Source organism: Xyrauchen texanus, chromosome 24, assembly GCF_025860055.1.
Source record: "Xyrauchen texanus isolate HMW12.3.18 chromosome 24, RBS_HiC_50CHRs, whole genome shotgun sequence".
Classification (NCBI taxonomy): domain Eukaryota; kingdom Metazoa; phylum Chordata; class Actinopteri; order Cypriniformes; family Catostomidae; genus Xyrauchen; species Xyrauchen texanus.
The window spans coordinates 19,261,563-19,282,248 of record NC_068299.1 but is presented as its reverse complement, the minus strand read 5'-3'; the positions used below and the strand labels follow the sequence as shown (position 1 = coordinate 19,282,248).

Sequence of the window (20,686 nt, the reverse complement as noted above, 5' to 3'; positions counted from 1 at the left end):
CATAGATCAAACTTATTGAGAGATGTGTCAGCTGCTGATACATACACCATACAACCATATCTGATACTAATCTAATTAATCCACTGTATATGGCCCTCAAAGCAGTCCTGTCAGCCCCCCATTCACTTCTCCCTAACACTTTTAGTACTTTCTTACATTTGTCCATGTGTAGGCCTACTACCTATGTAATTCTTTCATCAAACCCAAACCCTAGCAACTTAAAGTGCTTCACTCTTTCCAATTCTTGATTATATCTTATAATAAAGATTTTAGTAAAAAAAAATTGTTTTACCTCACTACCAATTATTTTCCTTGTGAAGAACATTGTCTTTGTCTTGTCAACTGAAAATGTAAAACCCCATTATTATGACCATTTTTCTATTTTCGTGATGGCCCCCTGCATTTATTTTATTTTTTACAATGAATTACATATTTCTTCCCTCTTCCTAATTGCTTTTAAGTCTCTAAATTGCTCAGGATTATTTATTTTCTTGTCGTATTTATGTTCAGGCTCATATGAGGGCAGCCGCCCGCAACAGGGCCCATAGGCTCAACTCATGAATAGTAAATAGATTATCCGGACGTTGCTTGGAAACGTTTCAGGAACGGCCAATCACGAAACCTAATTAATATTAATGAGACATCCCTTCGCCATAAGCTACAGGTTGAATTCCAGCTGTTCGCGCTGTGCCTGTCGTTTGGCGAAGCACAAGAAAGGGAAGCACCGCACGGACCTTCACCCGCAACATGGTAAGAATCATAACATAATTTTTTTAATTTTATAGAATGTAGACTGGAAGTCACTTTATAGTCTTTGTTTTGTATAAGTCATAACTTTTGCAAACAATTGCACGTACACTTTACGTGTAATTTGTATTATCATTTTCTGTGCATCTGACGTTTTATGTGCTTATTATTCGAATTTAATTAGCCATAATCCATTGTTCGTAGATTTTCTCAGAACGAAGATATAGGTTTCATATCAACATATTTCGCTCTGTGTTTGTTTATATACATTCACTTGTGCGCTATTTCAAGCTTTTACCTACTCCACCTTTCCTTCATTTTGTGTCTGTTCATGCAGTAGTATTAAAGCTGTAAATTAAAGAGATAAAAGCTGTTGCTAAGAGACCTGTTGATGTCAGTGTTGGAGCTTCATTCATTACAGACTGACATCTGTTTACACAACCTCTCTGACGCAATATACTGTTGGTTCAGTCAGGGACAATAGTGCACAGAGTGCTGACACAAAATTAATTTCCCATTCAATTAAAAGTAAACTCGATGTGTAACTTCATTTAGCACTTTCTTGAAAGCCTGCATTTCATGCTTATAAAAGAGTCTTTATTTGTTTGTCTTTGAATCTGTACTTGAAATTCATGTGATCTGTACTGAAAAGGCAAAGGGGAAGGGTTGAATTGCTTTGCAATTTCAGTGCTACAGCCACCACAGTAATATGGAAGCTCTTAAGATTGGAAATGCAAGTCATCATTGTTTCCATATGGGGTTTACAGCAGCCAGTCAGAGTGCTTGTTTCTGATACAGCCCCCTTTAAAAGAGTTGCTTAAGAGTGTGGGTATTTGCTAAACTGTTCACATATTTTTCTGCGCTATATGAGCAAATGTTGCTTATATTTAAGCACTTACTACAATTGCAATAAAATACGACTTTATTTTATTTAAATTTTTATTTATATAATTTGTGTGTTTAGTCATATTATGCAGTGAGGGCCATGTGAGATGCATTATCTTTCAAACTGACCATGACAAAAATAAATAGTTATATTTTACTCTGAAAAGTGACCGGCTTTGTGATAACATGCATTCACACAAACTCAGTACAAAACAACATGCGTTGAAATGATGGGCTATTTTCTAATCAGAATTAAACTGTTTTAAATACACAGGCTGGGAAAATTCAGATTCTTACTATGGAGGAGAGGGAGCACCTCCTGCCCATGCTGAGGAGTGCTCAGTGGGTGGAGGTGGTGGGAAGGGATGCCATTTACAAGGAGTTCCTCTTCAAAGACTTCAACCAGGTAATCACATATGTAAAGCTGCCAAGAGAGTAGATTTGCTATAAAAATATTCAAAGTTTACAAATCATTCACCAATCCATAATGATAATGGATTAACAGCCTCCTGCATTACACTGTTGTCAAATTGAAACTATGTATGCACAGTGCTACACAACAAATCATTCACATTAGGTTAAGATAATAACATTGTTTTCCCTTTAGGCTTTTGGCTTTATGTCCAGAGTAGCACTACAGGCTGAAAAAATGGATCATCACCCTGAATGGTTTAATGTGTATAATAAGGTAAATGGATAACAAGGGTTGTCAGTACACCATCTTCACATTTCATTCACATCCTCCAAGTGTTTTGGGCTGGGAGTGCAGTGGAAGTGTAGAATTTCTAAGGCAGAGTCTAGTTGCACTAAGAGTAAATGGCAACAAAAAGCATCTTCTTTGCACTAAATACAAATAGTGTTAGATGGTAGACACTATTTGCACCCCTAATTAAATATTAACATACTGTAGCTGCATCACTGCAGCTTCTTTTCTGTGATTGTTTAGAGTCCCACAGACACCCTACACCAGCCCTTTTCCCTCAATATAACCCTAATCTTGCCCTACAAAAAATAACCATGGTTTTACCACAATAACCATAGGATCACCATGGTATTTTGTAGTAAAATCATAGTAACCACAAAATCAAACTTGGTCACTATATTAACACCATATTACTGTAGTAATTTCGAGTTATTTTCATAAAAAACTTGACTCTCATAAAAAAAAAATATTACTATAGTAAAACCATGGTTAATTTTACCCAGATCAAACTTTTCTCTAAACTCCCCGACCTTGTGTCCGCATCCTATTTTTCTTATGTTATTTCAGAGTGCGAGTAAATTCAACAAGGAAAAAAAATGTCGGACAGGACTTGATATCTACATGGATTTGATTAGATCATGAAAAGTTGTATTTATTTGGCAGGTGGTAGTAGGGGAGGAATTGAAAAATTAGTTTGGCTTGGTGACGTTGATCGAAAAATAAAAAACTTTAGAGATCGTTCAAGTTATCATATTAGAGAAAGTTTATGAAAACAAACATTTTGTTTTTTGTGGAAAACTGATAAATTGTTTACAGTAAAACCAGGGATGTGTAAACTGGTAAATCATAAATAGGTAAGTATATAGGGTCAGTTTTCTAAGTAGTTAAAAGGGTAGTTTATATAGGCTTCGTTTTTTCAGTTTTTTGTAAAGGAGTAAGAAGTTTTGAAAGTAAGTAGGATCCATTTTGATTTCATGTTTCATCTCTTGTAGGTTCAGATTACTCTGAGTACTCATGAGTGTGGAGGACTCTCACAGCGTGATGTCACCCTTGCAACCTTCATAGATCAGGCCTCAGTATTTTGAGTGAACCCTCTCTCAATAGAGCTTGTCAGATGACCTCTCAGCAGCCTTTAAATCTGGACCAAAAAGACTGACTTCATGCAACATGATTTTCACTATCAGTTTTGACTGTGTAGTCTCCTACAAGTCTGCCTGTTACTATCAATCCTTTCTCAAGAAGTATTAATGGAGTGGTTAGGAGAACTTTTGTATTAAGTCATTTCAAATCCACAGAATATAACAATTTTAAAGAACACTAAAGAGACAGAGTGAAGCACTAAGTATTACTTTGTCATATGGCCTATTGTATTTTTTTAAACCAAAATGTATGGTGCCTTTATTTTATTGTTGATGTGGGAAATGTCTGAGATCTGTAATCCCGCTTACAGGATCCAGTGATTAAATGGCAGACTTGGTTCCTCAAAAATGAACTGTATTAAACAGTAAACATTTGGTGACATTGACTTTGTGAGATCAATGGATCATACGTCAAATCACTTGCCTACAATGGCACAAAAACTTGCCATTTTCCGAAATGCTTTTTCAAAACTTACAAATCTTTTATCTTCAGTTATCTAGGAACTGAAATCCCTATACAGGAAAATGTTACCATAAAAGATGAACGGTATGCTTCTTTTGAATAAATATGTTTAAAATAATGTAAACTCCCATGAGATGAAGATTTCAGTCATATCAGTATTCTAAGAAAATACATTTACATACAGCGTGTGATCACACAAGTATTCGGCTGGTCATGTGATCCTAACATAGCCCCCATGTGTGGACCCCATCCATGTAGAATAAAACGGCTTTTATAAGGTTACTGATATCACTGGAGTCTTAATCTCATGCGAGTCATCATGAATATATGCATTTCAAAATTGAAATGAATTTCTTTGGGTATAAATCATTTTTAATAAGTTAAGAAATTACTGAGTGCACCTTTAAACTTGAAATATCATCAAGAAAAGAATTCAGTCAAACAGATTTTAAAGTCAACCTTTATTGATTCATATAGGAACAAAAACATTACAGGATCAAATTGAAATGGATTGCATGATGTGGTAAAGGCCTAGTCCCTGAGGCTGATGTAGCTACTTTGTTAACCTAATAGCACACACCCTGACTGTCTGTGTAAGGCATATAGGCGAATGCTGTTGCTTTTGTGCTTTATACAACCATAACCTTACAGTAGTATATAACCAAACATTGCAATGTTCAGGAGATCAAGGCGCCTCGGTTTTAGGTAGTTACAGTAATTACAGAATTATTGCATGGACACATTAATATGCTTTCATTTTGGCAAGAAAGGCAATTATTTGACAAATATCCACATCTATGCCTTTGCCTAAATTGTGTTACATTTGTTGAACCTACACTGTACTACAGTGGAATCCTACATACAAAACTGCCCTGGACACTGCATTGCCTCCACGCCAGTGAAGCCCTCAAAAAAATGATAAAAACAAATATTGAAATATGAGACATTAGTTATATATTAGTGATTTACAATATAAAACACAAACAGTGGTCACAGATATTACAAGTGCTCAAATCAAGGGATTACATTGCTGACAAGATCTGGTGTGATGTTTCTATGGTACCATTTCATCACTTTCTCATATCCCAGACTCTCCCTTCATGTGAAAATTAATTTCCCTTTTTGCTGTTCCAGGGCTTCGCTGTCATTCAGATATTTGAACTGGAACAAAGAACCCAAACAAACACAACATCATCATATGAAATTCATGAATCAAGGGAGGCAGGTTTCTGACTTAAATTCCCTGAAAACTGTTATTGCTAACCGTACCATAACCTGGAGCATGTCATTGACTGATGATCAAACTAGGGAACACATCCACTTAAGTGATAATACTCAAGATCGAGAGAAAAAAGGGGAAGCAGTCAATGATTAAAAGTACAATTGTTAGGAACAAGATATGAGGTAGATAGGTGTGAAAGGCTATGTGTGTGTGTGTGTAAGTATATATATATATATATATATATATATATATATATATATATATATATATATATATATATTTATAACAATTGATTGGGAAATTGTCAAGTGTAGAACCAGGAAATGTGGTTGAACTACACAGCCTGAAGCAAATGGTTGACAAATTTGTGCCCTGATATCTTTTATAATTTAAAATCAGTGAGCTACGGTTTCTAAAGTGAGATGATTGTTTTGAGAATGGGCTTTCAAATTGCACTGCTTCTATGCTAATTCTGGGAAATTAAAAAATAAGAATAAAACACTAGCAATTCTAGTCCCTCTGAGCAGTAGCAGTACTGCCTTCCTAAAATGGACTTTTATATTTTTCCCTTTTGACAGGGAGATATTGGGAATACTGGCTTTAATCTATGTCAGTATTATTTTGATATAAACCTGTAATTCTTAATTCCTGGAAACGATCAATTTAGTTTTTGAGGAAAAAACAAAAAAAATATATGTATCAGATATAAAATCATCGTGGTAATGTTTTGCATAAAATTTTTTATGAGAAATTGAAGATATTAAACAACAGTAAAAATGCACTTGGTCACCAAAATTAGACTAAAATGACCCAAATATACTTGTGCAGCTCCCTTTAAAGTTGTTAGTACTATAGAAAGGATACTGATGGTCCTCAGACACAAATGCCAAAATATCAGGTGACTATGGCTTATACACAAATTTGTTAGTTGTAAATAGATGAGTGAATGAAGGACAAACAAGTAAATGTATGATTAGATGATTGTGGTGTGCATCCCTTCAGCCAGCTTAGGGTGGAGACCCTGACAGTCCATCTCAGTGCACTTTGGAGTTGCCATTCATGTGGTTCTTATGGTTTTTATGGTGCTTGCTTTGCATCTTGGGCACCTCAGTGCTATAGAGGCAGTCCAAAAAGCCTTGTGAGACTTCGGTAACCATCGACCGGTCAGGAATAGACTGGGCCATGCCATAGATGGCTCCCTAAAACATAGAAGAGGAATACAGAGTTAACAATGGCTACTTCATTAGGGTATATCAGGCAAGACTGTACATGCAAAAATAGACTGAACGATGACCATTTAGACAGAAAAAGAGATATCTAAAGATTTCTTTGTTAATTCATTCTGTTTTCACATGAATGAGTGTTTAAAAAAAAACGTATATATATATGTTTTTTCTTCTGTAAAACATACCATTCCCGTGGTCTTCTCATTTGGATTCTTCATGATATTAGCTACTTCTTTCTTTACATCATTCACAAACTGTTCAGCTACACCAGGCTGTGTGTGCAGCATTGTTACACAAATATGTATGCTGAGAGGGAACATCAGAAGAACAAATGATCTATAAAGAACTTATCTGACCAGTGCCTTTTTTTCTCTTGAAGGAATTGTTCACCCCAAAATGTTTATTCTTTCATTATTTACTCACCCTTATGCCATCCCAGATGTATATGACTTTCTTTCATCTGCTGAACTCAAATTAAGATTTTTAGAAGAATTTCTCAGCTCTTTTGGTCCATACAATGCAAGTGAATGGGTGCCAAAGTTTTGAAGCTCCAAAAATCAAATAAATCAGCATAAAAGTAATCCAGTGGTTAAATCCACGTCTTCAGAAGCGATATGAGAGGTGTGGGTGAGAAAAACGTTTTTAATATAAATTCTCCAAACTGCTGAGTCAATCTTCCCTTTAACTTTCTTCTTGTGTTTTTGATGATTCACGTTCTTAATGCATATCACCCCCTACTTGGCAAGGACAATTTCTAGCAAATAATTACTTAAATATTGATCCGTTTCTTACCCACACCTATCATATAACTTCTGAAGATATGGATTAAAACACTGGAGTTGTATGGATTACTTTTATGCTGCCTTTGTGCTTTTTGGAGCATCAAAATGTTGGCACCCATTCACTTGCATTGGACATACAGTGCTGAAATTTTCTTTTAAAAAACTTTGTTTGCGTTTTGCAGAAGGAAGAAAGTCATATACATCTGGGATGGCATGAGGGTGAGTAAATGATGAGAGAATTTAACATTTTGGGTGAACTATCCCTTTAAAAGTATACAACATTTGCGGCATAATATTGATTATCATAAAATACATTTTGACTTGCTACTTCTTTTCTTTAATACTGTGAAAATGATAGAGGTGTAAAAGTATATATATATATTTTTATATAACTAATATATATATATATAACTAATATATATATATATATATATATATATATATATATATATATATATATATATATATATTTAAAAATTATTATTTTTTTTTTGCAATTTAAGGGGTGCTACTACACTGTATAATTTCTGAGTTTTTAAGCGTAATTTTGGGGCCTGGGTGCCTCAGCAAGTAAAGACGCTGACTACCATACTGAGTGACTCTAGCCAGGCTTCCTAAGCAACCAATTGGCCTGGTTGCTAGGGTTGGTAGAGTCACATTGGGTTAACCTCCTCGTGGTCGCTATAATGTTGTTCTTGCTCTCGGTGGGGTGCATGGCGAGTTGTGCGTGGATGCCGTGGAGAATAGCGTGAAGCCTCCACATGCACTAGGTCTCCGTGGTAACACGCTCAACAAGCCACATGATAAGATGTGCGGCTTAACTGCCTCAGACGCAGGGGCAACTGAGAGTCATCCTCTGCCACCTGGATTGAGGCAAGTCACTACGCCACCACGAAGACCTAGAGCGCATTGGGAACTGGGCATGCCAAATTGGGGGAAAAAATTTAATCTTGTAGACCAATAGAAATGATTCTGGACTAAGAACCAATGAAACAGATTTTCTCTTTTTTACAATACCTAGATGGAAACTGCAGTGTGTTGAGATTCCAGCCCTTTGACGTCAGTGCATTGGATAAGCGGAAGATATCAAAGACATTGGAGCCTAGTGCCACCACGGCCACCTCTGGATCTCCAAACACAAAAACCCCCTCCACTTTACAGATTCTGAGGGGACAAAGAGCTTTTTAAAAGGCTGTTTCACTGCAACAGATTCACTGCAAACACTATCTATCATATATAATATCATCATATATTCCATGGCATGCAAATTCTGCCTGCAACATGAACATTTTTACATAAGTTGATTGTACATTCAAACCAACAACTTTTCTGTGTGTCTCCCATTTACAATTACACATTACATTATACATTTCATTATTACTGACCCCGTTTTGATTTTGCGGGCTGTCTCAATGATTTTCTTGGTGGCCTTTACGTATCCGTTCTCACCCATGTACATCATAGTAGCCCAACAGGCAGCAATGATACCCCCAGGGCGAGAGCCAGCCATGGATGGAGACGCGTAAATTCCTCCCTGCCAATCGGGTGCTACGAAATACTGATAGTGGCGATATTTCCTGTCACTGTAGAGCACCACTGAGGAGCCTTTAGGGGCATAACCATACTGTGGGAATGGAGAAACTTATATCAAAATATAAAAAAAACTTTAGTATCCTTTACTATCCATTGGATTGATGTTTGGATTACAATACAAATATCAGTTAAAAAATTATTTTCAGATTAAACATCTACCTGAACTTTAAATGGCAACTTTCAGTAGTTCATTGGTGTAAATATTTTTTCTCATAATATAGAAAACACACTTAATTATTTACCATTTCTTTTAATGTCATGTTCTCACCTTGTGTGTATCAGCTGAGATACTGGTCACACCTTTAACCCGGAAATCAAATGGATCGAGTTTGTAACCAGCCTTTTGCATAAAAACAATTAGGAACCCACCCAAACATGCATCCACATGGAAAGGGATGTTGTATTTTACTGCCAGCTAATAATAAAAAAAAGAAGCACATAATGAACGGACAAAATACATCATGGCCTAATTAATAAAACAGCTTTTAAGCATTGGATGACATGCTGATCTGGAAAAACCAATTAAAACGGATTCAGTTAAGAAAATAAGCCTTTACCTTCGCGACTTCTGCCACAGGGTCCATAATTCCGTGAGGAAACTGAGGAGCTGAACACACCAGCATTGCTGTGTTCTTAGAGATGGCCCTTCTCATGGCCTATGATCAAAGCAAAAAGGTACTCATTAAAACTTCATGGATGTCAAGCTGGTAAACCATCATAAATGTTGATGGTATTGAAGGAATAAAAAAATTTGTCAGTTTATTTTAGGTGATTAAGACATCATTACTTTCACATCGACTTTCATGGTCATCTTGTCCAGAGGTATGTGAATGAGCTTCATCCCAAAATAATGTGCTGCTTTGTCAAACGCTGCATGGACACTTACTGGTGCAATGCTACAGCATAGACGAAACAACAACAATCTCTTTATACAGTAGGTCTGAATGAAATAACTGGCTTTAAAAGGTGAAGGGAGTCATTTTTATCAACGTTTAATTATGTTCTCAATCCCTGTTTAATTTGCAAAGACAAATCTAAGTAAGCTTGGATTGATTTCACCCGAAAGATAAACACTGTGGCTTTGTGGTGTGATCAAAACATTGCTCTGTTTGTTTGAGCATCCCATACAGCCTGACACAGCCAATAGTATGATTTGGGGTGGGGCTATCTGTTTTCTGACCAATGGCAGACAGGGGGAATGTTGGGGAAATCTATCTGAAAACAGGCATCCTTGCAATTCCATTTAGAATTGCTAGGGGTACAGAAATTACACACTTCACCTTCAAACAACATGTTGTGCATTCTACACAATTGAGTAGTGCAAACTGTTTATAATTTATAGTATATTGTTTACAGTGTGGGTTGACAACCACTGTTGATTACCCTAAACAGAAAGAGAGTATTTTGACTGAAAGGCTAAATGTTTTGTCTAGAGAGCGATAGTACATACATCTCTGGATGTTTGATCCCACGCTCGTGGGCCATGTCTCTGTATGCCTTGCATGCCATGAGGATGCTTTCGGTTCCACCTGAAGTAACCTTTTTATGACAGGAACAAGCAAAACAAATGGTTCAGTTTTAGTGAACATCCCTCTAATGACAAATGGCAACTTCATGTTATACAATACACTCACTCCATTTGGCTGATAAATAAGCAAATACATTTCAGGAGATTACTTTAAGGAACAGTATAGTTTTACAATTTTAATGGTTTTCTTTATGTTTGGTCACATCATCCATTTTTACCGAATGACAGGAAAGGACCTAGTGTAAATGCCCAGATAGCAATCAGAGTGGTCTGAGACATATAGTATACAGGACGCAACTTGGCCAAGTATTAATCCATGTGGTTGTTCATCCACATACGTAAACCAAATGGAACTAATACAAGGCACTTTTCACTTCTGGCTATTCACTCAAATGCTAGTGTATAAAATATCATGCAAACAACTATATTTGGAAATAATGTGCAACAGAACCCTTTTGACAAATTGGATTTTCCAGTGAACAATGGAAAACTAAGATTTCTGCATAATGGTGTAATTTGTCTGAGTTTTATACAATTTTGATAGAGCTGCATGATTATGACAAAAATGATCATTTTCAATTATTTCCCTTGATATTGTAATTGCGATAAATAATTCTGATGTTGACACTTAGATAATTGCAGCAGATGTAATAATAATCTCCATTATTTTTCAGATTAATTTGTACAGCCCTACTTGGTAAATAGTCTACTCAACTCCAGACAGCACTAAACGAAAGCAAGTGAGAATGACTGACTGTGCCGCAGGAGTTTGTTCCTCCATTAAAGAGAGCACACGACATCCGCACCACTTCTGCCTCCATTTTTCTAACCCCAGGGAAAATGTCTGGATGGAGCGGGTTGGTCCAGGCAAATTCACCATACACCTACAAATCAGAGAAACACAATACAGAATGTTATTGAAACTCCTTATTCTAAGAAGCTGTGGTTGAAGGTGAGCAATATACAATATAATTTGTTGGATGCACAATTGTAGTGAACAACAATTAAAACATCTATTAGACTTGCAATAACAAGATGTAAATGGTTGCAAAGGGACATTATACCTTCACCAGTAGATCTGTGAGCTTCTCATCTCCCCAGTAGACTGCACCTGACACCTTGCCTTTAGCCCAGTCTACTTCACCTAGAATCAGAGGTATAACACATTTAAACAGAACAACTGTGGCGTTACACCCTAGATAATAAAATAATTGTAAAAAAACTGCACCACACCTATGGGCAGATCCTGCCTGAGAACATCTGTCTGATACTATAATTTTGATTTAAACTCAAACCCTTTGGGCTCTTCATCATAATATCAAATAGGAGTTGGGACAGACTCAAGGTGACTCACTCAGTGTCTCATACTCTCTGATCTTGTCAAGGAGTTGATTGTGGGTGAGGCCCTGTGTTGGAAGTTGTTTTGTGTAGCTCATGCCTTCCTTCAGTGTACAGAGACTCACTGACATGTCATCCAATGCTTTGTTGAGCTGACTCTGAATCTAAAGAGGGAAAGATGGGTGAGAAAAAAAAAGGTGTGCATCATACAAAATCTAAATTAAATAATAATTAATAAAAAATAATTAAATTAATTCATTGACAGGAATTAAGTAGAAAATAAAGAATTCATTATTGTATTTGTTGACATAACCCAACAGTTCACCCAATATTGAAAACTCTACGGTCATTTTCTCATGTTTTGCCAAACCCATTTACCTTTCTTTCTTGGAACAAATAAGGAGAAAATCTAATGCTGCTCTTTTTTTCCACACAGTGAAAATTAATGGGGACTGAGGCTATCAGTTCCTAACATTAACTGAAGATTTGGAATAACATGAATGAGAGCAAAATATTTTCATTTTTTGTGAACATCACTTTAAGCTGATTAGGTGTCAGAAAATATCTAAAACGACAAAAGATTCAAATTAGTTCTGACTGGAATGTTACGTTCAAGTAACTGACTCAAGATAAACCCTAAATAACATTATCACATGGTCATATTTAAAAGTGTGTCAAAGGTTTCATTTCCCCTTCAGCATGACAGTGGTGACATAATCACCTATCAGTGAGTCAGAATGAAAAGTCTGAAGAATTTCAGGGAGAAAGGGAAGTAGAAAACCGCAAGATGCTTACTGTTGCTCTGACAAATGGGATTTTTCTGATCATTTTGAAGAACTGCTTCTTTACTCTTGACAGCAGGCCTAGAAAACATTTTAAAAAAAAATTACAAACTGTGGTGCGGATGCGACATGAATCTCCACTAGAATATTTTTATTTTCTTTTTCCTAAATTTAAGTTGCTTGAAAAATGTCAGCCCCTTAGTTAACACTGCCTGTTCTCTTATTTTTAATTGAGAATAAAGAGGTGTGAGAAATCAAGTGTTTTAAACACTATACTTAGTATTTTATGATGTACAATGAAACTGATAAATGACAAAAGTAAACGCATGCTTTTTTCCTCAGGTCATGTGAAACCATTGTTTTTGAAGATGACTCAACCGTAACGTGGAACAATTCATCAAAATACACAGAAATAGAAATAAATGTATGTGTCTCAATCAACAGCAACTTATGTAGCTTATGAAGTTATTGTTAAAGTGGCCTTGACATTTAGCGACTTTGTCTAAAATTTCCAAGCTGAAGATTACCAATGAATGAGGACGTCACAGGCTTAATTTGTAACAATTAGCTCACAACATAATGCTGTCTCAGATGGTTGTTTTAATTCAGTTGTTTTAAAAGTGTCCATATCAACAGTAGCTTATGAATGTGAAAACACATGGGAAAAAAGAGAGACAAAACTTATTTTTATTGTTTTTCAAAGTTTTATAAACAATAATATAAAGATTATAAAGATACTTCTTAATAACCCAAGAAAAGTAACTCACTATGCACCTGACAACATATTCTGTGATATGTCTGATGCAAAGCACAATTTAGGCTTCCTCATCAGACGTTCAAAGATGTCTTGATTAAAAAAACTAGCACATGACTTACTCTCCTGTTGGAAAAGGAAGCCTTTTAGCCACACTGCACTGAGGGTGGACAGCAAAGTGGTCACAATGATCTGCCATGGCTCCAGACCATCACACTGAGAGTTTACATAGCGCCTCGCCTCCTCTATGTAGAGCAGTAAAATCTCCTTATACACCTCCAAGGCACTCTGCATGGGGAAAGGAGCAATACTGCAGTTACTATCAGTGCATATAGACTGAAGTACTGGTACTGATGAAGTGTTCAGATTTGTAAAATTAACCCAAATCTCATAAGAGTAATCAACTGAAAAAAGTTTTAGAGGATGTACAGACAAACATGCATACAGAGAACTGACCCCTTACCTGCAGTTCCAATTAACAAGCAGCAGATACAAATAATTAGTGTCCAAAGGAACATTGACAGAATGTTAAACAAACAGGTTTAGGCACTGAAATTACAATACAATACTCACTATAGCAGACTGAGCCATACTTAATCTTCTCAAGAGCTTGGACTCACTAATGATACATTAAGTAAACTGTGGCAGGAGTAACTCTGACAAACTTCACCCACAAGAATCCAGTATAGCTTAGAAGACAGCTACATTCACCTTATGAGACATTGTTCCCTCTGGCCACACCTTTTTCATTATGAGAGATTCTCTGGTCTTACAAAACCAAAGGCAACATCATAGACCCAAAATGGGCTACAAAAGATATTGGTGCAACAGACTATGCCCTATGCCTTAAATAATTGCTACCAGTCCATTATACAGAAAAGTCCATATTTATAAACTGATGGTTTATGTCACAGGCAGTAAAACTAAGCATATCTATTTGCTGATGGACAGATATCACAGTCACTCATTTTTACAGCACTATGTGGTCCTGCTTGATAACAGTACAGATTGTGTCCCAACAGCATTGCCATAGCAACACACAGGAAAGCCTAAATGTTTACAGAAGAAAGTCTCAGCTAACCATATTCATTTGAGAATGTCATCTCCCAGTAACTGCAAGGCTTAAAGCAATAACAGTTCATCTGATAAGAACTACAAGTAAAAAAAACTATAATTTTTTTTTACAAGTAGGCTAAACTGAGCTAAACACCACCCCCTGAATGAAATTTTGAGTCCATGATAAGCTCCCCGACAGGTTTAGCAGGGTTTGCTAAGTAAAGCAGTGTGGAGCAGGTAAGCAGGTTGTGTAAATTAGCAACTGAAACTTTGATAAGGATTGATGCACATCAAACATTCAGGATCCAAATAAAACAAAAGTGTGAAATGTGGAAACTCATTGGTAATGATCCCAGATCTTTAAAGACAGCATCACTATCACTCTTCTGTAACATGACCTATAGACAGCCTGTCAGTAATCGAAGCATAATCTGTCATAAAACACTGTGATTACATAATGTTATCTTGGGGCAAAAGGCAGAGAGTGCTGAGACACATTGCACAAGAGATGAATGGTTGCACACGTCTGCTTAGTTATACAACATATCTCCTGTAAAATGTAAGATAACACAACTGACTTAGGTAAAATAACATGTAAAACAGAAGCACTTGGACAAGTATAATTAAAATCAAAATAAATAAATAAATATTGGACCATAAGACAAAAAATTATTAGCCAGTGTGAAGGGTGTTGTGGCCACTAAGCACATGTTTTCAGCCACCTTGTTTACTGCAGACTTGCACCATCCTAGCCATACGTTGATTATTTGTCCTTTGTTCAGTATAAATGTGCTCATGTTTCTAATGGAAATGTTCAACTTTATAAAAGAGAAACAGACAGAATGAAACATCTCCAGTAGGGCAGAAAGATTTGTCGCGGTTATCAACAATGTTGACAATAAAAAAATCGTCAACAAAAATGTTCATTGTCGAATAGTCGTTTGATCTCATTTAACGTAACAGGAGATCACAGTCAAGATGCACTCTAAACTTTCCAAACAGCTTCAGATGATGTAGAACATCTTTAAAGGAAACACTCTGGCGTTACATCTTAAATGCAGTAATATTTAATGCGCTATAGATTTATTAAAGTTTAAATAATACTGAAGCTGATCATGTAAATAACTACAAACTCGGAAACTGGCATTTCTCTGTGCTGTCAGCACCTCTTCTATGAGTTGAGCAAATCTCCCGATCTACAATCTGTCGCGGGGACTCTTGTCCCTTGAGCGCGCATGCTTAATACAGCTAGATTATAACGAGATGGCTCGTGTCTTATCAAATCATAATATATGTCACTGTGCATTTCTTATCGTGAAGAAAATTGGCAAAAACTACCCGCTCTCATCTTGTAGTTCAATTCAATCCATCTTTAACTCACAAAAAAAACATTGTTTTAAAAGGAGTTTTAGATATTTATATTGGAAAACAAGCCAAAACAAAAACAAATAAAAAAAAAACAGATTTTGTTTTTGTTTTGGCTTGTTTTCCAATATAAATATCTAAAACTCATTTAAAACAACATACATTTTCTTTAGCAGCTATACTGAAGAAGAATTTTTTTTTTATCTGAGAATGTTGAATATAATATTTAAAATACAAATATTTTAAAATAAATAAAAATCCTTTAAAAAAAGAGAGAAGCAGCATACAAGATATTTAGACTTGCTTTTAGAGAATAGATCTTGAATAGAAGTATATTTTTTCTTTACTGCACTTGCAGAAGAATATCAAGTGAAAAAATACACGTATAATCCATCCATCCATCCATCGCAACCGCTTATCCTGTGTACAGGGTCGCAGTACACGTATAATATATATATATATATTATCCTGTGTACAGGTGCAGTATATATATATATATATATATATATATATATATATATATATATATATATATATACACACAAAATACACATATGTAATTTTTTCTCCCAATTTGGAGAAAAATTGGGAGAAAAACACCTTTAGAGCGCAATTCCCAATGCGCTCTAAAGGTGCGTTCAGGCCAGAGGCATCAAGAGCATCAAATAGACCGGAAGTCATTCATTTTGTATGGCAGCCAGCGTCCGTGATTGCCATGGCGGATTTTTCCATAATATACGAGCTGTCCCTGTTTGCTTACAGTGATACATGTATATTATTTTGTTTATTTTGGTAAAAAACAACCATCATTTTAATTACTTTCTGCCATCGATCAATTTCTTAATTTCACATTTAAAAGATTTCATGAGGATATACGCTACTTGTGATAGGTCGGCAAATATATACCGGTCTGGATTTTTTGCGGGCCCTTTAAATATAGTTCACAAAACCAAGCATTCCGAACGAATGTTGCCACCTATTTCAACTACTTCAGAGCATCCGCGAATCTTCGATAGCGTTGTTGGCAGGGCAGCCAGAGTGAAATGTGATGCTCTCGCCTCCTCTGGTCTGAATGCACAGTAAGTCCTCGTGGTGACGTAGTGACTTGCCTCAATCCAGGTGGCAGAGGACAAATCTCAGTTTTTGAGCACACATAGGGTGTGTGGAGGCTTCATGCTATTCTCCGCGGCATCCACACACAACTCACCACACGCCCCACCTTGAGCGAACCACATTATAGCGACCACAAGGCGGTTACCCCATGTGACTCTACCCGCCCTAGAAACTGGGTCAATTTGTTTGCTTAGGAGACCTGACTGGAGTTACTCAGCACACCCTGGATTCGAACACGTGACTCCAGGGTTGGTAGTCAGTGTCTTTACTTGCTGAGCTACCAGGCCCTCAAACACACTTGTATTTAAGATACATTCTCTTAAAGCAAGTCTAAACATCTTATCTGTTGCTTCTGTATAAAAAATGTGTATTGTTTAAAGGATTTTTAGAAAATTGTAAATGAAAACAAGACAAAAAAACTTTTTTTTTGCAGTGAATTTCTTTACTGAATTAAACTTAATAAAAAGATTTTTTTCCCCTTTATCTCAGTGAATGTCATTTAGAGGTATTTTTAAAAGATGATTTTGTCCTCTTTATTGTTAGTAAGCATTTTCAATATAAAATTTGAAGTCGGGTACATGCTGAATAATCGGTTAAGAGCTAATGATTAATCATCGCAATAATCGCAGAATAGTCAAATAGTCGTTAGATTAATAGATTATCAAAATAATGATTAGTTGCAGCCCTAATCTCCAGTAATGCATTCTGTGAGACGTATATGATAAAGCGCAATCAGTAAAGAATTTTTGTTCCATCTAATATAACCAGTTATAGATAAAGAAAAAAAATTATGTATTTTCCATAATAGAGCCTGACTTTCATTATCACACATTAAATAAAATATTGCATCATGCGAGCATCATAATAAAGCTACAAAACAGCCTCAGCAGATGCAGTTAAGCAGCAGTCAAAACAGATCTGTCCACTGCCTCTACTCGTTCAGAATGGCACTTCCTCTGTGTTAGAGCCTGTCACAGGAAGTCTTCTGATCAACAAGCAAACAATAAAATGTTCCAACATAAAAATGTTCCCTTTGCACCTGATTGTTGTACACGGACAATACAATAACCATTCATAGTAGTATTACACTACAAACTGAGCTGTTCATAGTAAATATATATATATATATATATATATATATATATATATATATATATATATATATATATATATATATATTCAAGAACTACGTAGGACAGCATCATGACCAGCTAAGGTGTATTTCCCTGTAAACACAGAAACTTTTAATAGATTTTAAACACTTCAAGTGGACGTTGAATTTCATATAATTAGAATGTTATATAATAAATTATATTATAATCATGATAAGATTAACCTATATGTTTCAACTGAACCTGGAAGTTTCCCCATCATCAGCTCTAGTTCTGTTACACTGTAACACTGTTATAGTTCTAAATGCAATGGATCTCACCTGACATGATGTTCTTATTCAAAATTCTATAAGCTTTCCACCAGCTATAAAAAGCAGTTCACGTGCCGCTTGTATCGTCGTAACCTACTTATTTTTGTAGATACCTGGAGCAAATTGTTTTTGTTTAAAGCAGAGATGATTTTGTAATGGACACCATGCCCACTCACCATGTAGTCCATTTTATTTGCCAAGGTTCTTCAGCTTCTTGTGGAGAAATAGAGAAGAAAGCTTGAAAGACCTTTATTGGGCTTGTTTTGAGAGCAAATGCCCCGTTGCATGACACAATCAGAGGCGCAACCTTGTATCAGGAAGTGAAAGAGAACGCGATTTGCTTTCAGGCGTGTTCTTGCTTTCGCAGATCTTCACATGTGGAAAACGTCGTTCATAAAGGGGTTAATCTACCGCAGATGATATCAGAGTCTGTGAAAGTCTATCTTCCTGACGTTGCGCAGACGACATATTCGTCACGCTTTTTATTTTCTCCAAAAACACAATTACAATTAGGATTTAATTTCTTATTATGACAATAAACATTGGTCCCAAATGAGAGAACACATACAATAATAATATTAATAATAATAATAAAATAACAGGCTAATAAAAAATTATTTGTATTATATCTTAAATAACGTGGAGCTACTTTTACTATTGATAGGCCTACATAATTATTATTACTAATACGTACTGTTGTTGTAGTTGTTGTTGTTGCTGTAGTTGTTGCGTATTCTTTTTTGAGGGCTTAAAAGTTTTAAGAATTTAAAAACATCACATTTTAGACATAACAATGTCTGATTAAATATTAACTTTTTAATCAGGTTAAGCAGGGGAAAACACTAAAATATAATTAATATTCAATGCATAAAATAGGCTGTTTTGAAAAGATTATTTTCTACTGATTTTGGGTTGTTTGTTTTGTTCGCTCTTAGATAACTTACAGCTCTCCGTTGCCATTAGATGGCGCTAATTATGCTCTTTAAAGGAAAAATAAACAGCCGGGTGTTTTGCTGCTCTGTTTTACCCTGGCCTGTAATAATATTCAGCTTTTCAGTAAAATGACTATCTTCTCTTAAAAGGCGTGGCATTGAGTCTATTTGTCAACAAAAAAAAAAAAAAAAAAAGGTGTCACGGTGTTGAGGTAACAAATCACGGGTGTTGAGGTAACAAATATAATGGTCCTATTTGGTCCTTCAATACAGTAAAGGTGCTGAATGCAATAATTTTCTGAATAAAGATTTGAAATGCGATAAAAGCCCAAAATGTTATAATTTTTGGTTTTAAAAGATACATGTATTTTTAAAGTTCACACAGTACACGACAAACTGTGTCTGCATTGCCTGTTTCAGTCATCTTTCCTTTCTTTTTTGTGCAGAAAGAAAAGATAAAGATCAATTTGATTCAAGCCACTAGATTTAGGCACTGTGTGGATAAAAGCTGACGTGAACCGACGCTTTCACAGCACCAAAGCTTAATTATTGAGAGTGACCCCCGATTACTCAAACCAAACATAGTTTTAGCAAGAAGCTCTTGGCTATTCCATTATATTTGGTGTATTAGCACAATGGATGGAATCTAAAAAGAGACCTCAACAGCACGTTAAATCTTCATTACTTTTCCCAAGTGTAGCCTACTCAAGATCTTTCTGGTCTTGATGCGCACACCGTTCCAAAAGCGCACATGTCTTCAAAGATGCATGTTTTACCACACAAAAGAGTTTATAGTGTTTCAGTTTTAAGAGGAGGTGTACATATGGCATTAAATGTTTTTAAGTTGTTGTTTTTATTCTTCACATTGAAGTTTCCTTTTCTCCTTTGCAGCCTTTTTTTCCGTGTCTGAACAAGAGAGAAGAACTAGCTGTTCTGCCAGTTTGGGACAGATGGCAAAAAGCTGGTCAGAGAGATTTAGTTTGACTGCCTTTCTTCAGATGCCCTTCAAACAAAGGCTGGGGGTGAAAATAAAACCCCACCTGTCTGTTTGGTAAAATAATAAGAAATAGATTTTTCATATCATCTGTTCTTCAGTGTCTTGCATTTATTTGTTAAAAGTCATGTTTTAGAGATATAGGATTTCCACAGCAGCAGGTCGCCTGTGTTTGCCCATACTTTGAATAACAAGCAAGATATTACCGGACACTGATAAAAATTGGGGCATAAATCTGACAGTCCCAAACCCACACCTGCCTCGCGATATCCGAATATGGATCTGGCATCAAAAGTTATTTGTAAAGCGGTAATCTGCATGGTTTACTTCGGAAAATATCATGGCTTTTACAGCACAACAACATTTCCTATCTCCTTGGCTTATTTGTCCACTCTATTGAAAGCATATGGTTATCAGATGCCCTACAAATAGCATATTTAGTTAGACTGGCGACGAGTGCCTTTGTGGACACTTGGGGATCATGGTAAATATTTATTTCGACCATTGCAGTGATCAAATTCCCTCCAATAAATGAAGATTTATTAAGACTTGGGGGCCAAGTGTACCCAAGCTTTTGGACCATGATGAAATTTGAAAGGTCTTTGGTTCGAATCTGCGATCATATTCACAATGCGCACTTG

The 20,686-nt window shown here is 35.9% G+C and overlaps 2 protein-coding genes across 2 annotated transcripts; one reads left to right on the top strand and one right to left on the bottom strand.

Moving 5' to 3' along the window:
* Nucleotides 1-658: 658 nt before the first annotated feature.
* On the top strand, nucleotides 659-4,237 carry LOC127618076 (pterin-4-alpha-carbinolamine dehydratase-like). The gene is made up of 4 exons (XM_052090315.1): nucleotides 659-750; nucleotides 1,907-2,038; nucleotides 2,240-2,320; nucleotides 3,328-4,237. Exons 1-4 carry the CDS (start codon nucleotides 748-750, stop codon nucleotides 3,418-3,420), a joined length of 309 nt encoding a protein of 102 aa, XP_051946275.1. The 5' UTR covers nucleotides 659-747; the 3' UTR covers nucleotides 3,421-4,237.
* Nucleotides 4,238-4,400: 163 nt separating this feature from the next.
* LOC127618075 (sphingosine-1-phosphate lyase 1-like) lies at nucleotides 4,401-18,430 on the bottom strand. The gene is made up of 14 exons (XM_052090314.1): nucleotides 18,296-18,430; nucleotides 13,285-13,450; nucleotides 12,422-12,489; nucleotides 11,643-11,790; nucleotides 11,353-11,432; nucleotides 11,044-11,172; nucleotides 10,211-10,299; nucleotides 9,548-9,656; nucleotides 9,318-9,416; nucleotides 9,029-9,175; nucleotides 8,553-8,791; nucleotides 8,185-8,331; nucleotides 6,571-6,691; nucleotides 4,401-6,358 (listed from the first exon to the last, which is right to left on the bottom strand). Exons 1-14 carry the CDS (start codon nucleotides 18,305-18,307, stop codon nucleotides 6,194-6,196), a joined length of 1,719 nt encoding a protein of 572 aa, XP_051946274.1. The 5' UTR covers nucleotides 18,308-18,430; the 3' UTR covers nucleotides 4,401-6,193.
* Nucleotides 18,431-20,686: the final 2,256 nt, after the last annotated feature.

Coding starts and splice junctions, on each gene's coding strand:
- LOC127618076 (XM_052090315.1), top strand. Junction 2,039..2,239: donor TCTTCAAAGACTTCAACCAG/GTAATCACATAT, acceptor TTTTCCCTTTAG/GCTTTTGGCTTTATGTCCAG. Junction 2,321..3,327: donor GGTTTAATGTGTATAATAAG/GTAAATGGATAA, acceptor CATCTCTTGTAG/GTTCAGATTACTCTGAGTAC.
- LOC127618075 (XM_052090314.1), bottom strand. Junction 9,417..9,547: donor CCATGAAAGTCGATGTGAAA/GTAATGATGTCT, acceptor CTTTGATCATAG/GCCATGAGAAGGGCCATCTC. Junction 8,792..9,028: donor TCTCAGCTGATACACACAAG/GTGAGAACATGA, acceptor CCATTCCCACAG/TATGGTTATGCCCCTAAAGG.